At 41.3% G+C, this 15,876-nt stretch overlaps 1 protein-coding gene across 1 annotated transcript in view; it reads left to right on the top strand.

The window, feature by feature from the left end:
- Positions 1-15,876, top strand: part of LOC125287592 (glucagon receptor-like) — a 32,794-nt gene that overhangs the window by 14,668 nt on the left and 2,250 nt on the right. The window contains exons 6-11 of the mRNA XM_048233508.1: positions 5,099-5,205; positions 6,038-6,194; positions 8,021-8,180; positions 8,542-8,602; positions 8,781-8,850; positions 9,052-9,143. Coding sequence (XP_048089465.1) covers positions 5,099-5,205; positions 6,038-6,194; positions 8,021-8,180; positions 8,542-8,602; positions 8,781-8,850; positions 9,052-9,143 — 647 coding nt within the window. The remainder of the gene's footprint in view (positions 1-5,098; positions 5,206-6,037; positions 6,195-8,020; positions 8,181-8,541; positions 8,603-8,780; positions 8,851-9,051; positions 9,144-15,876) is intronic.

Genomic DNA, 15,876 nt, shown 5'->3' with positions numbered 1-15,876 from the left:
AAGCGTGTTCCTCTATGTACATTGCCCACCGCCACAATTTGTTCTCTTAATTAGATTGGAGAAATTCCCAGATGAAATGGAGATAGGCTTACTCCAATATTTTAGAAACAGGCCAGTCAGAAATTGAGCTCTGTGAGTCTACCCTAAAATTCCCTCAGAATTTTAAACAAGCAACAGTGTATGGAAGTGGACTGGTTCATGCTGAAATCCAATCAACTGCCTTTACTCAGACTCTCCTGGCTGAACACCTGACACCATCCTCTGCAAGTCCACGTCAGAGGACTCCAGCACACTACCAGGACACTCCTTGGTGTGTACCCCTGCTTTGATGTTGCAACAAACTCAACAAAGGGAAAAACACATTAAATGCACTCAACATAGACACACACATACACACACACACACACACACAAAGCGTGTTCCTCTATGTACATTGCCCACCGCCACAATTTGTTCTCTTAATTAGATTGGAGAAATTCCCAGATGAAATGGAGATAGGCTTACTCAATATTTTAGAAACAGGCCAGTCAGAAATTGAGCTCTGTGAGTCTACCCTAAAATTCCCTCAGAATTTTAAACAAGCAACAGTGTATGGAAGTGGACTGGTTCATGCTGAAATCCAATCAACTGCCTTTACTCAGACTCTCCTGGCTGAACACCTGACACCATCCTCTGCAAGTCCACGTCAGAGGACTCCAGCACACTACCAGGACACTCCTTGGTGTGTACCCCTGCTTTGATGTTGCAACAAACTCAACAAAGGGAAAAACACATTAAATGCACTCAACATAGACACACACATACAAAGGGAAAGGGTGCCATAAGCTGGAGGAATATTGAGGGGCCCAATATTATAGTGTTTCACAGGGAGCCACATTTATAGCAGCATCCCTGCACACACACACAGATACCATTGGCGGAGCGAGGGGGTGGCTTCGGGGGCTCAAGCCCCGAATCTTTTTTCAAAAGCCCCGAATCTTTTTTTGTATGTGTTTTCAATTTCCAACGATTCTAGTTTCTAATTTAACTTCCCCTCGGTTTCTCTATAAATGTTACAAAATGTAGGCTACTATTACTAAGCAAATATCCCTTATTTTCAAAGCCCAATATTGACAGATAATCTGATTTCCCACACGATGAGTTTAGGCAATGCCAGAGCCGAGATGTAGCGCTTTACGCCGAAAACCTGGCAGGAAAGTTCAGAGCGGCGCAGTCAGTTTTAACTAGCCTGGTCCTTACCGCCTGTGACTACGTTTCTCTTCGTCATACAGTCTGGAACAAAGTAATAATAATCTGTCTCCGTAATGGGCGGATGCTTATTTTGAGGTTTAAAATCATTGGAGTTCCCTTAATCAATCAGCAACGTTTGGTAATGACGTATGCTGTGCGCCGGAGTTCAGGCTTTTACGCTTTCCACTTCTGCTCTCAGTAATAAACAGACCGCTGGCTAGTATGCAGGCTACCTGACCGCCAGGGCAGTCTCTTCGTAGTGGATCTCTAACTTGCGCCAGCCACAGACCGAGAGTTGTATACCAAAAGCGTCACGTCGCCGAGATTATATCAGCTCTTGTCACACGCCAGTTTTCCCTCTTATCTCTTTCGCCGCTTATCAGACGATTGTTGTTCTATCGCGAGCCGGTGACTTCGCCGGAGCTTACTTCGTTCTCCACGGGCTGTTCAGACTACACTCTCGGATAAGTTGGATTGTACTGACGACCTACGTGTTATTTAACCTGGAGCTTGCTCGGTTAAACTAACAGTTGTTCGGCATAAAACAACGCACCTTGAGCCATGCTCGGTGACTGGCTAACGTTACTGTCCACAAGCACGGTAGCCTCGCCTGGAGCCCAGCTCGGCCACAGGCTAGCCTCTGTCAAACACAAACACGGAGCGGTTTACCTTGAGCCCAGCTCGGTAACCGCTAGTCCCAGTCAAGCACAATCACAGCAGCCTTGCCTTGAGCCCGGCCGTAACCGGCTAGCTCACGTCAAGACACACCGCCTCGCCTTGAGCCCCGCTCGGTAGGGTAGCTAGTAGCTAACATTCCATTCCTTAAGTAGGCTAGGCCTATGCCGCATTGATTTTGTTAAGGTAATTTGAGAGTAGGGGGGAGAATAACGAGCAGCAAACGTTTATTTGAAAACATGATAAGTAGTGATGCATGTAGTACACTTGTGCGTTTAGGTTTAGCTATCACCATCTGATAAATCAAACTTTTCCCAAAGCCAGTTGAAAAGAGAGTTATATGTCCTTGCCATTTATAAAATTGACAAGACAAGCCTCTTGCTCCTGCTTTAATTGGGTGATGCCGTCTCTTCCTCCGTCGCTATTGTTGCTGTGCTGTTGAACTACAAGCTTCGCTGGACTACAAGCAACTCGGCAGGCAAGTTCCGCGTCATCACTCAACTGTTCGATGATTGGTGCGGTCGTAGGCGAACCGCATACTGTGGGTTGGGCCAGACTACGTGCAAGGCTGAAATCAAATTTTGGCCGGAAGTATGTAGGATGGTAACACCAGGCTAATTTTTAACAGCAAGCCGGTAAGAAAAACTATTGTCAAGACATTAGGCAATTAGGCTACTGTACCCCAGAATACAAAAATACACTTCAGAAAGACAGAAAGTTTGTTGTACTGTATTCATAGAGTCTCAATGACCGAATCAGTAGATTTACCTGTTGTCAGTTGAGTTTGTTCAATTCATTTATTGTAGGCTAGTAGCCTAGGCAAATATGAAAAAAAAGGAGATGTAACGTGGCTACCGGCGGGATTTTGAACTTGCATGTTTCATGCATTTTAGGGCAAAAAATACCATGGGATTGATGTGTTCTCCATTTGAGGAACGTAATCAATTGCGGATGTGCACAGACAGCTCAGAAACAGAGCGTATAGGCCTAGGTTATAGGCTACTTTCACTTTCTAGAGTGCGCATTCATTACGTAAAAGATGCTTCATACCAAAACAACGATCAAACATTATCAGAAATGTATCATGACGTGTTGTCACAAAGACTTACTCCAATTAGAAAATCAAAACCAAAATCATGTAAGTGTAAGATATGAGCTACACCAGGTGCCTAACTAAAGCGTTCCGTTCACGACGCGTAAAATTCATTTTAGATGAATAGCCTATTTTTTTCGAATGTACGCCCCACTGTCACTTCTGGTGTAGCTACTTCCATTGATTATAATGGAAGCTAATTGTTGCAGCAGAGGGAACGCGAACGGAACGGTTCAGTTACGCGCCTGGTGTAGCTCAGCCCTAAGTGTTCTCTCATCAATGCCTATAGGCCTATAAGGAAAATGCGATTTCAGTTTGTAAAATGTATCCCCCAACTGAATTAGTCCCCCTATGTGAAGCACTGAAGGGGGGAATTCCCCCTCATTTTGAAAAATTAATTTTAAGCCCTGGATTAAACTTAGCTTCATGTGTTCCACTGAACATTATAATAAGTGGGTTCACAATGTGTGGGGCTGTGCTAACCTGACCATAAGGCTACTTTGGACAGAGTTCAAAGTAAAAATGTATTGAGACAAGGTAGCATCCCATCTATCTAATCAGGGTTATCTCAGCATAGTGTACTAGTCTATAATATACAAACCATAACTCATAAAAAACGCTTAATTAACTAAGTGCATGCTGATCAGATAGGCTATGCCTATAGACCCCTCTTGAAAGACCCAAAGTGCCAGTCAGATATAGGCCTACCTTGAGTCTCACATTTTTAAAGTCTCAATGTGTCCATTAGTTTACACAGAATTCACTAGAAGTCATTATTTAAGGGGTTATTTTTCAAAATGTTCTGTGTGTGACACTGGGCTAAGCCCCCAATGTTTCAAATGTCTGGCTCGGCCCCTGACAGATACACAAACAGAAATGCATGCTCCAGCTTTAAGGCTAGGCTATTTTGCTGTAACACCACCACACATACTCAGGGACACACAGACATATACACACACCCATTCAGACAATACACACAAACGCACACATCTTCTTACATACACAAATTTAGTTTTATTGACATTTACAAAACGAGTGAGTGCTGCCATTATAGCAGACTAACAAACTGACATCTGCATTCCCCACTGGCAAATGTTCATTTCCCCAGGCACTTTTGGGCACAGTTGTACAGGGCCGCTATCTCTCCTAGCTATTTTGAAATTCACACAGACCTCTCCTGAGGTGGGTTATAGGACAGCATTTGCATTACTGTATGCTGATAAGAGCTTCAAGAGATACTAGTACTGTCAAGTATTTTTGCAACATGAATACATTTGAAACCAGCTATACTTTCCCACATGGCTTACACATACACACTACTGCAACGACTCTTATGTCACCAAATAATACAACTAAATATTACAGCCCCTGGCTATATTCAGACCATTAACTCTCAGTTTGACAGGGACATGTCTCACACTCTGGGCTGCATTCTGAGCACTTTCTTTTTTTCTTATTTCTGCCTGAAAGTTTGCCACTTCATTGATTATTGCTGTTGCTTAATAAACTGGAAGTGCAAAGCAGCTGTTGGGTTAACTGACCATTCTCTGGGTAAATCAATGTGATGCACCAAGATTACACATTCACATACTCACATCATAATGATGTGTGATGTGGTAGCTACATGCTTCTAGTTAAAGAGTTCAGTAAAGCCAATTGGCTGTTAGGTAATAAAAAGTACTGCTCTAATGAAGGAGCTGGTCTGGATGTTTCCTGGTCAATTACTACAGTACTCAAACATCTACTCTCATTAGAAAGGGAACACTGAATACCCAGGCTGAGAGCTGTAGCCTACGCGGTAGTGAGAAGAAAACTGAATGAAGTAGAATGGCAAGGGACAAGTGATCTATTTAAACCCAAAGTCAAAGGAGATACTGTACTCGAAAGCAATACTTTAGAAAGCAATAAAGTATCAAGATGAAAAAGGGATGAGAAGCACTTTTCAGTAGATGAATTAAAAAGAGTTGTGCTTCTTCATTCTATGCCTAAGTTCTACCAAGCACAATGCTTTTTAAGGATGATGATGGTCAATAAGTGTTCATGTGTGTGTGTGTGTGTGTGTGTGTGTGTGTGTGTGTGTGTGTGTGTGTGTGTGTGTAGCTGTGGTTAAAACAGGTCATGTTGAGTTTCCGGATCCTGTACACAGTGGGTTACACCCTCAGCCTCCTCTCTCTTCTCTCAGCTCTGATCATTCTACTCAGTATCAGGTCGGTCAGTTTATCTACCTGTATGTTTGTCGAGAAGTCCAGACATCCATCCGTCCACCTGGCCGTCCGTCTTTCCATCCATCCGTTGGTGCATTCATCCATCGGCCGTCCATCTGCCCATTCATCTATGATCCATCCATCCATCCACTCGGCAAGTTTTCACATACATCTCCGTTTCTTGAGGTCACCGAGTAATGACGGTATGGAAAAAACAAAAACAATCGGTTTTACCTAGCTTGAGTTGCTACAGCCAGCAGCTAAAGCAGTCAGGCAGCTACAGCGCTACACTCTGAGCCCCCATGTTCATGCCCTCAGAGTGTACTGTTCTCGAGCTGTTCTTTCATGAAGCATCACCCCTCTCTCAGCTGTCTTTGTTTCACATACTTGTGAGTTGTGGCTGGCTTTTACTGTTGTACTGATAGTGGTACCATCAGTCTTCACTCATGAATCATGTTCCTTTCTGGTCTGTCTCTTCCTTGGTCAATCACACACACTCTCTCGGTTTCTTACACTCTCCCTTTCCACCTCTGACTCTAACAGAGACATGCAATTAAAAGCCATTCAAATTGATTAATTAGTTTCATTATTACTCATTAATTACTCATGTTTGGTAAGTGTGGTATTGTCATTCTTTGTCATGCTCTTTGTTTGTGTGTGTGAGGGTTGGGTCCGGGGGTTCTTTCAGTTCAATTAATCTCGTTAAGTAGCGTATAGTGTTATGCCTCTCTGTCTCTCTCTTCTCTCTCTCTCTCTTTCTCTCTCCTCTCTCTCTCATGCACATTCTTTATGTCTTTGTGTGTGTGTGTGTGTGTGTGTGGGGGAGATGGTATAGGAAGCTGCATTGCATGCGCAACTACATCCACGCCAACCTGTTTGTGTCATTCATCCTGCGGGCGGTGGCCGTGCTGCTGAAGGACTCCCTCATGGACCAGCACTGGAGTCGGCAGATCAACACACAGGCCGACTTACGAGACATGCTGAGTCACAGGGTAGCCAAGGCACACACACAAACACCATCTCATACACACACACACACACACACACACACACACACACACACACACATACACACGCACACACACACACACACACACACACACACACACACCAATTAATCTGCAAAGACTTCAACTATTTCTCATTTTTGATATTGACATTTTGTCATTATAGATACTCACAATTACTTAAAGTAACCGTATGTAAAAAATGTATTTCAATTAATCATAAAATTGCCCTGATATGTCACTAGACACTAAGAAATCATGTTCATTTCAAATACTTATATCACTGACAACAGTAGTCTGGCCAGGATATTGTCATTTAAAAAGTGAAGTTGCAGCCCTCAACTGATGTTGATGTTGTCATGTTGTGTTTTGGCCTAATGTGCCACCCTCCACCTATCTACTAATCACAAAGTCAGTAGTGTTTCGTCATCCGGTTGCCAACTCTGCCAGTCAGAGGGGAGGGGAAGGGGATACATCGCTCTACAGTAATTTGAAAGTGATTGTAGTACCAGTTTTTGGCCACAATCTTACATACGGTTCCTTTAACTAAACTTAATTAGAATTTAATAACATAATATAACATAACATAATGTAATATACAACTGTTTACAACTGTTTACACACGTTTTCAAAACTCTGTGTCTATTGTTCAAAACTCCACACACAAAACCCACAACTGCTTACACAAAATGCCTTAAATCTCCAGCAAAATGACACACAACAATCAAAATGTCGCAAACACATCTTTAAACCAAACATTCGCCTCACATTACAAACACTTTTTTCATAATATGACACTTTGGATACATCATGTAGCCTACACACTGTTGCTCAAAACCTAAAGCTCTTCTGTCTTAGACTTTCTATATGAATTTCCACACAAGAGTGAAAGTTACGGTATCAACAAAGAGAAGTTAAAAATACACAGTAAAAATGCAAGCAATATTGAAACCAAAAATAGTGATTTTTCACAAATAATTTGCTGTTGCGAATACAGTATTTTACAGCTAACAAGAAAAAAAGCAAAGCAGAATACAGTGACGATGTACATGGAGTTTTGAAAACACTGATTTTGCCTAAGACGGAAATGACTCCATACTTTTAAATTGCTTTGCTTTTTCCAAAGACAAGTGTGTGTGTGTGTGTGTGTGTGTGTGTGAGTGTGTGGGTGTGTGTGGGGGGGGGTCGTGTACAGTAGTATTCATAGGCCTATAGACCCTCTCAACTGCAGAAACAAACAATCCTAAGCGTTCCTAAGGCATTTCTGGAGGCACAGAAAAATGTATTGAGCTAATGGTACTGTAACATGGGGACATCAACTTTTTGTAGAACATTACTGTAAGTCCAATTACTGTAATTTTCCTTTCAAAGTATCTGCATTGGTTCTGAATATTTCAACCGGAAATCCTCTAGGAGCAGATTGAAAAGGTCCATACCTATATAGAGAGTATATCTATTCATAGACCTATACTAAGGCAATGATTGGATGGTGTTCAGTAAAGTAAAGAGTGTTTACACATGTGAAGGGAGAGAGTGAAGCACTGGTGATTTAGTGTGCCAATTTGATTGGTTGTGTTTGATAAACAAAATCAAGTTACTTCCTGTTAGATTTTTGTGTGTTAGGTAAAAAATTGTGTGTGGTGTTTTAGTCAAACACTGAGAATTAGTGTATGGTTTTGCAGATTTGGTGTGGGGTTATAATGTTTGGAAGACATGTTTAGAAAATTGTGTGACAAGAAAAGATTTTGTGTGTAAGCAGTTGAAAAAAACTGTGTAAATGTAAAATATTGTTTTTCCTCTCTTTCTGTTAGGCTGCTATTGGCTGTCGTATAGCACAGGTTCTGATGCAATACTTTGTGCTGGCCAATCACTACTGGTTCTTTGGAGAGGCATTTTACCTACATTCAGTCCTAATCACCTCAGTCTTTACGGAAAACAACAAGTACCTGCCATACGTTCTTCTTGGGTGGGGTATGTGTAATATACATGTTTATGTACATGTATACATATGCGTACACACACACATGAATATAGGCCTACTTATAGACAGATACACTGATATTACACAAACAAAAAAGACATTTAAATAAACACCCACAAATCCAAATTCATCTTGAACACATTATTTTGAATGTAAATGAGCCAAGTAGGCAGAAGCACTCAAAACATACACACACACATACTTTTTTTTGTGTGTACGTTTGTGTTAGAGTTTCATTTTTATTTGTAGATTACAAAGCACCTGATTGAAGGAAACACAGACACTCTCATGCAACACATGTGGTATGCCCCCCAACCGTGTGTGTGTGTGTGTGTTGGTGTTTATTTATAGGTACTCCCTTGATGTTTGTCATTCCATGGATGCTAATGAAACTGCTGAAGGAGAATAAAGAGTGAGTATGACATGCACAAAGACAAACACACACACTCACACACACACACACACACAGATGGCAGAGGTTGATTTGGGGGTCAGAGGGGGTTGTTGGTTTGATGGTGGTAAATGAAAGAACAGGCCTTACTGAGGAGGTTTGTGTTTGTGTATGTGTGTTATGCTAATGCAATTTTCAGGTGTTGGGCGATCAATGAGAATATGAACTACTGGTGGATCATAAGAGTTCCTGTCCTGTTTGCTTCTCTGGTAACTGGTCCATATTTATGTGCATTTTGTAACTTCACACTGTACTATACTGTAAATATGCAGATTCATGTGCATTTGCTATTGTGCCACATATCTTTTTGAGGGAAAATCCCTCAGATAAGAGACTCAGGGATTCAGAGCGTATACTTTGGGATGAGTTTGTTTTCAGCAGCATTTAGATAACTGTTTGATTATCTGAAGGTGAACTTCCTGATATTCATGAAGATCCTGAAAGTGATTCTGTCGAAGTTACGAGCAGACAACCAACTTCGTTATCCTGACTACAAACTCAGGTGAGCCCTAGGAGAAGATTGGTCAGAAATATTGTGAACCTCAAAAATAGAATGCCTGAACACTGCTAATGTTCCACAGAAACCTTCATTCAGCAATGTTTCTGCGGTCTTCAACATGCAACATTTCTTCATGTGCTTAGTGGGTGCGCAGTTATGTTATGTGCACATATAGGTATGTTGACAGTACAGAGATACCAATAACATGAACCCACAAAATTTATTTACAGGCAGTCTCGTTATCTGATGTCAAAGTTCTAATTAAGTTAAATCAGAAGTGGTGGGACTATTGATGCATGAATACAGAATGACTCTCTTTGTAGTGAAAGCCTATGGTCTACCCCCTGTTTCTTGACTGGCTCAATGCATACTGTAGTGCACTCACAGCTTGAGATTTTAAGTAGGAAGTTGTATACGTACCCAGAGTGACGGTTAGTGTTTTTCACCTGGGTGGTGGTGGTGGGGGTGGGGTATATAACAAGGAGTGTCCTTATAAATATGTGAAAAGGTTGGTATCTGAGGCCAAGATATACCAATGACTATATGTTTCTCCTAAACCCTTCAGTTTAAAAAAAAAATCATTGGATAGTAAGTCATCACAAAAGAGGACTATTAGAATGCTTTCTGTACATTTTCTATATGCATGTGGATTCAAAGAAGAGCTGAAGCAACATAATGATAAACGTGCCCCTGTCCCAACTTTTTTAAATCATGTCGCTAGTATCAAATTCAAAAAGAACATAGAATTTCCAAAATCATGTTTTGATTGGCAGATTGGCAAAGGCAACACTGACGCTCATCCCAGCTCTTAAGGTCCATGAGATGGTCTTCATATTTGCCACGGATGAGCAGGCGAAGGGTGTGTTGCCTCGTCAAAGTCTTCGTCACCCTCTTCCTCAGCTCCTTCCAGGTGAGCCCCTCAGAAACCTAATCCCAGTAGGGTCCAGATTTGGCCCAAATGTGTGTTCAATATTGGTGAACAGAGGCAAACACAAGTTCTTATTTATTTATTTTTTTTAATGTAAATTATCTTTTCTGTAAACATTCCAAACTGTAATCCTTGTTGCATCCATGTTTGTTTGCTAATAACTATTTCCTCAGCTCTTTTGTGTATGTTTACACGTATTCACACTGAACTCAAAGCAAATTAAAAACTGTTTGGAAACTGCAAATATTTGACTTTGTTTGCCATTGTTAACGCACCTCTGGTCTGGGCCAGATTTAGAACCAGGAGAACCTGAACCCTTTTAACACACCTGGAGAAGGAAAAAAGGTCATAGCATAGGTACAATAGCATCATCAGCAGTCCAGACTATTGTTTGTTGATCATTGGATGACCCTTATGGGTGGTCAATTTGAGTGGTTAAATATTCATATACAAACCACAGACACAAACAGACACACACACACACACACACACACACACACACACTGGCACACATACACAACCCTTGAGAACCCATTGAAATAAAACCCCTATTTATATGAAACAAATCACATCCCCATGTAATATTGTTAGATTTAGATCAATTATGTTGTTATGTATGGAATTAGAATAGACTCATATGTTTTGTATGTGCGTATCACGTTTTGAAACTGCAGAAATGATTGTAACTTTAAAATTGACTTGATGTGTATATTTGTAATTGTTAATATTACAAATATACACTACACTACAAATCTATGGGTACGGATCAGTTTTACAGCAAAAATCATCCTATTTTACCGTTACAAAAATATTTTTCAGTTACAAATCAATGTTCTACACATAAAATCTGTCCCACAGTTACACATCTTTTTGAGACAGTTCTGGCACTTTCAGGTTGAATGGCCAATGGTGATGTTCAGGTTTGTTTAGCCTGAAGGCATACTGAAGTGTCTATTGTAGTTCCATAGTTATGAAGGTGCTATGCAATCATAATTAAATATCTCTACTTGCAGGGATTCCTGGTTGCTGTACTCTACTGTTACTCAAACAAAGAGGTTTGTGTGTGTGTGTGTGTGTGTGTGTGTGTGTGTGTGTGTGTGTGTGTGTGTGTGTATTTGCATGCATGTGTATAGTTTGACTACTGCACAAAAGCTTACTTTTACCACTTGTTGTGGGTGTAGATTTAGGAAGTTGCTTAGACAGTGAAACACAAACAATACAAATATGTCAAAATCAATGCACGTGAATAATTGACTGTGTGTGTGTGTGTGTGTGTGTGTGTGTGTGTGTGTATGTGTCACAGGTAAAGGCAGAGCTTCAGAAGTGTCTGCAGGGATGGCGTCGGAGACTGGAGGTGATGTGCTGTGAGCAGTAAAAGTGCACGAGCACGGGGTGGGTGGGGCTTCTGCTTTTACTGATGCAGCACAACCAGCCAACCATCACGTGTCCCGTAGCCGTAGCTATCAGTCATGTCATTTTTAATGTAGTCCAATTCTCTTGTAAGTTGCTGTCCTGCTTATTGTGTTGACTGGTCTTTGTGGTCAGTGGTATTGGGTTTTTTCATGTATTGGTTACTTGTTGTAAGTGGTGTAGGTCAACATGGTGTGTATGTGTTTGTTTGTGTGTGTGTGTGTGTGTGTGTGTGTGCGCACGCTTATATGTAAATTACACATATTTAACTGTGCTACATTTTTAGCTATTTTTAACATGAATTATTTACTTGTGCCATTCTTTATCATAGTATAGGCCTGCATCTATGATGTTGTATTGTTGTACAATGTCATGGTGAAGAAAGAAGTTAGACTTCAGTTAAATACAGGAGCAAATAAAAGTATTACAAAAGTTGTGTATTTCACTATGTGTCTTAATTTAATTTTTTGTATTTTCTAAAACAATAAATTGTCAAATGCCTTTAGCCTACATTTTGAAATCATATGAGATTGACTTTATTCTAGCCTAGAGTCAAGGAAATGAAATGTATAGCCTATTCATCCAAATGAATGCTTTAGCCCTTAGATAGCCATAGGCTACTTTTTATAGATCTTAACATAACAGACTTAGCCTACAGTTTGACATAACAGACATCAGAGACTACTTCAGAACGACGAGCTGCGGCTGACCTGGGAGCTGCTAGCATCTAACGTTAGGTGCCTGGAGCCTGCTGGAGATGCTGATCAACAAGATCGCCCATTGCTTCAGACTGCTTCCTGTGTGCTTCAGATTGCCAGTAAAATGTTCTTTTTAAAATTATTGTATTTTTTAATTATTTGTTAATTTGTTTGTTGTCTGTCTTGAATGTCTTGGTGTCACGGGTACGCTGGCGCAGGGGCGTAGCACAAGATCCTGGGCCCGATGCATTGGCAGTCCTGATGGGCCCCATAATAAATATAATAAAATATATTCCAGACTTCATAAGGGCCCTCCCTCCCCTTGGGCTCTAGTTAGCAGTACTGGTTTTACCCCAAGTCTGACGCCGCTGGTGACCATGCCACTCCGTCCAGTATCTTTTGTCCTGTGTCAAGGTCTTGTATGCAGAGCGCTTTGGGTTGCACTTAGCCTGGCCATCCCCTTGGTCTACGCTTCGCCTGTAGTCGTGGAGGGAGATGAAAATCGAGCGGAAGTACGTAGCAAGGCAAGGCCAGGCTAGGTTGCACTCTGTGCATACAAAAATCCGCTATAAATAAAAGTGACTTGACTTGACTTCAGATGGACCCTCTAAAGCAGCGGTTCCCAACCACCGGGCCGTGGGACATTCCTAACCGGGCCGTAGCCTACGACATGAGTTTAAAAAAATGCATGCAAACTAAACTCTATTTAATTCGCAATAATGTCACGTTTTTACATGGCATAGGCCTATATGCAGTTGTTTGATTGCACTCATGTTTGCATTTTGCAAGGTCTTATTTCTTACGTCTGTCTGTCCCGCCTTCAACACTTTACATATTGCCTTCAGCGCTGCGCAGCCTCAGGTCAGCTCACTTCACTTGATCAGTTCTTGGCGAATGGTAATGTCACACAAAGTTAGCTAAACTGCTAGAATGAGCAACAAAAAACAAGCATCTTTAGCAGGTCACTGGTCAGAGTGTTCGAGAGCCGCTGCAGAGATTTCTTACAGAAAAAAAGTCACCGCTGCACATTTTAGTGATGAGGACTGGGTGCCAAAACTCGCTTGTGTGGCATATTCGGGTTGCTTAATTACCTCAACCTGTCACTCCAGGGGAGAATGACAACTGTTTTTAAACTGGCAGATAAAGTCACTGCATTTAAAGCCAAGCTTGATTTGTGGGGACGAATGGGGACGGGGTGTATTTGATATGTTCCAAACAGTAGTGGGGGTTTTGGGAGAGACTGAGGCAGGGCCCTTTCTCTCGCAGCTGGTGCGCGATCACCTTGTTGCGCTTTCAAATGAGTTTGAGCGTTAGGCTACTTCCCATCCTCCAAAGATCCACGGCAAACCAATGAGTGGGTCCGCAACCCATTTGTCAATATCCCGAATAGTCATAACTTGTCAGCGCAGGAGGAAGAGCAGTTGATCGAAATTGCAAATGACGGTGGTCTTAAAGGTGCCATGTGTAATATCCGCCAAAACATCAATTCATACTCCACATTCCATAAAAGATGGGGGCAGTATACCTCCAGAAAGTGAATTGGTCTACCCTAAAGTAACAACCGACAAACGTGTATTGCAGTTTGGCTGGCGGTTATGTTGCCCGCATACCGCCTCCCATGGCCGAAACTGGTATTATGATACCTGTCGGGCTGTGGCTAGTAATTTAGCATGCTAATTCAGGTTGATATCTCTGCAGCACTATACCTTGTCATTTTTTTTAATGACATCATCGCCCTTATTTCTTCTCATTCTTTTGATGCGTGTAGCTAATTTTTTGGATATTTTTACCTCAATTCTTACACATGGCACCTTTAAGAGTGTGTATGAGGAAACCTCTCTGGCGGGTTTTTGGATCAAAACCAAAGCAGAATATCCCGAGATATGGGAAACACTGAGAATTAGTGTATGGTTTTGCAGATTTGGTGTGGGGTTATAACGTTTGGAAGACATGTTTAGAAAATTGTGTGACAAGAAAAGATTTTGTGTGTAAGCAGTTGAAAAAAACTGTGTAAATGTAAAATATTGTTTTTCCTCTCTTTCTGTTAGGCTGCTATTGGCTGTCGTATAGCACAGGTTCTGATGCAATACTTTGTGCTGGCCAATCACTACTGGTTCTTTGGAGAGGCATTTTACCTACATTCAGTCCTAATCACCTCAGTCTTTACGGAAAACAACAAGTACCTGCCATACGTTCTTCTTGGGTGGGGTATGTGTAATATACATGTTTATGTACATGTATACATATGCGTACACACACACATGAATATAGGCCTACTTATAGACAGATACACTGATATTACACAAACAAAAAGACATTTAAATAAACACCCACAAATCCAAATTCATCTTGAACACATTATTTTGAATGTAAATGAGCCAAGTAGGCAGAAGCACTCAAAACATACACACACACATACTTTTTTTTGTGTGTACGTTTGTGTTAGAGTTTCATTTTTATTTGTAGATTACAAAGCACCTGATTGAAGGAAACACAGACACTCTCATGCAACACTTGTGGTATGCCCCCCAACCGTGTGTGTGTGTGTGTGTTGGTGTTTATTTATAGGTACTCCCTTGATGTTTGTCATTCCATGGATGCTAATGAAACTGCTGAAGGAGAATAAAGAGTGAGTATGACATGCACAAAGACAAACACACACACACACACACACACACAGACACACACACACAGAGATGGCAGAGGTTGATTTGGGGGTCAGAGGGGGTTGTTGGTTTGATGGTGGTAAATGAAAGAACAGGCCTTACTGAGGAGGTTTGTGTTTGTGTATGTGTGTTATGCTAATGCAATTTTCAGGTGTTGGGCGATCAATGAGAATATGAACTACTGGTGGATCATAAGAGTTCCTGTCCTGTTTGCTTCTCTGGTAACTGGTCCATATTTATGTGCATTTTGTAACTTCACACTGTACTATACTGTAAATATGCAGATTCATGTGCATTTGCTATTGTGCCACATATCTTTTTGAGGGAAAATCCCTCAGATAAGAGACTCAGGGATTCAGAGCTTATACTTTGGGATGAGTTTGTTTTCAGCAGCATTTAGATAACTGTTTGATTATCTGAAGGTGAACTTCCTGATATTCATGAAGATCCTGAAAGTGATTCTGTCGAAGTTACGAGCAGACAACCAACTTCGTTATCCTGACTACAAACTCAGGTGAGCCCTAGGAGAAGATTGGTCAGAAATATTGTGAACCTCAAAAATAGAATGCCTGAACACTGCTAATGTTCCACAGAAACCTTCATTCAGCAATGTTTCTGCGGTCTTCAACATGCAACATTTCTTCATGTGCTTAGTGGGTGCGCAGTTATGTTATGTGCACATATAGGTATGTTGACAGTACAGAGATACCAATAACATGAACCCACAAAGTTTATTTACAGGCAGTCTCGTTATCTGATGTCAAAGTTCTAATTAAGTTAAATCAGAAGTGGTGGGACTATTGATGCATGAATACAGAATGACTCTCTTTGTAGTGAAAGCCTATGGTCTACCCCCTGTTTCTTGACTGGCTCAATGCATACTGTAGTGCACTCACAGCTTGAGATTTTAAGTAGGAAGTTGTATACGTACCCAGAGTGACGGTTAGTGTTTTTCACCTGGGTGGTGGTGGTGGGGGTGGGGTATATAACAAGGAGTGTCCTTATAAATATGTGAAAAGGTTGGTATCTGAGGC

Source organism: Alosa alosa, chromosome 22 (genome assembly GCF_017589495.1).
Source record: "Alosa alosa isolate M-15738 ecotype Scorff River chromosome 22, AALO_Geno_1.1, whole genome shotgun sequence".
NCBI classification, from domain to species: Eukaryota; Metazoa; Chordata; class Actinopteri; order Clupeiformes; family Clupeidae; genus Alosa; species Alosa alosa.
This window is presented reverse-complemented; position numbering and strand designations above follow the sequence as displayed.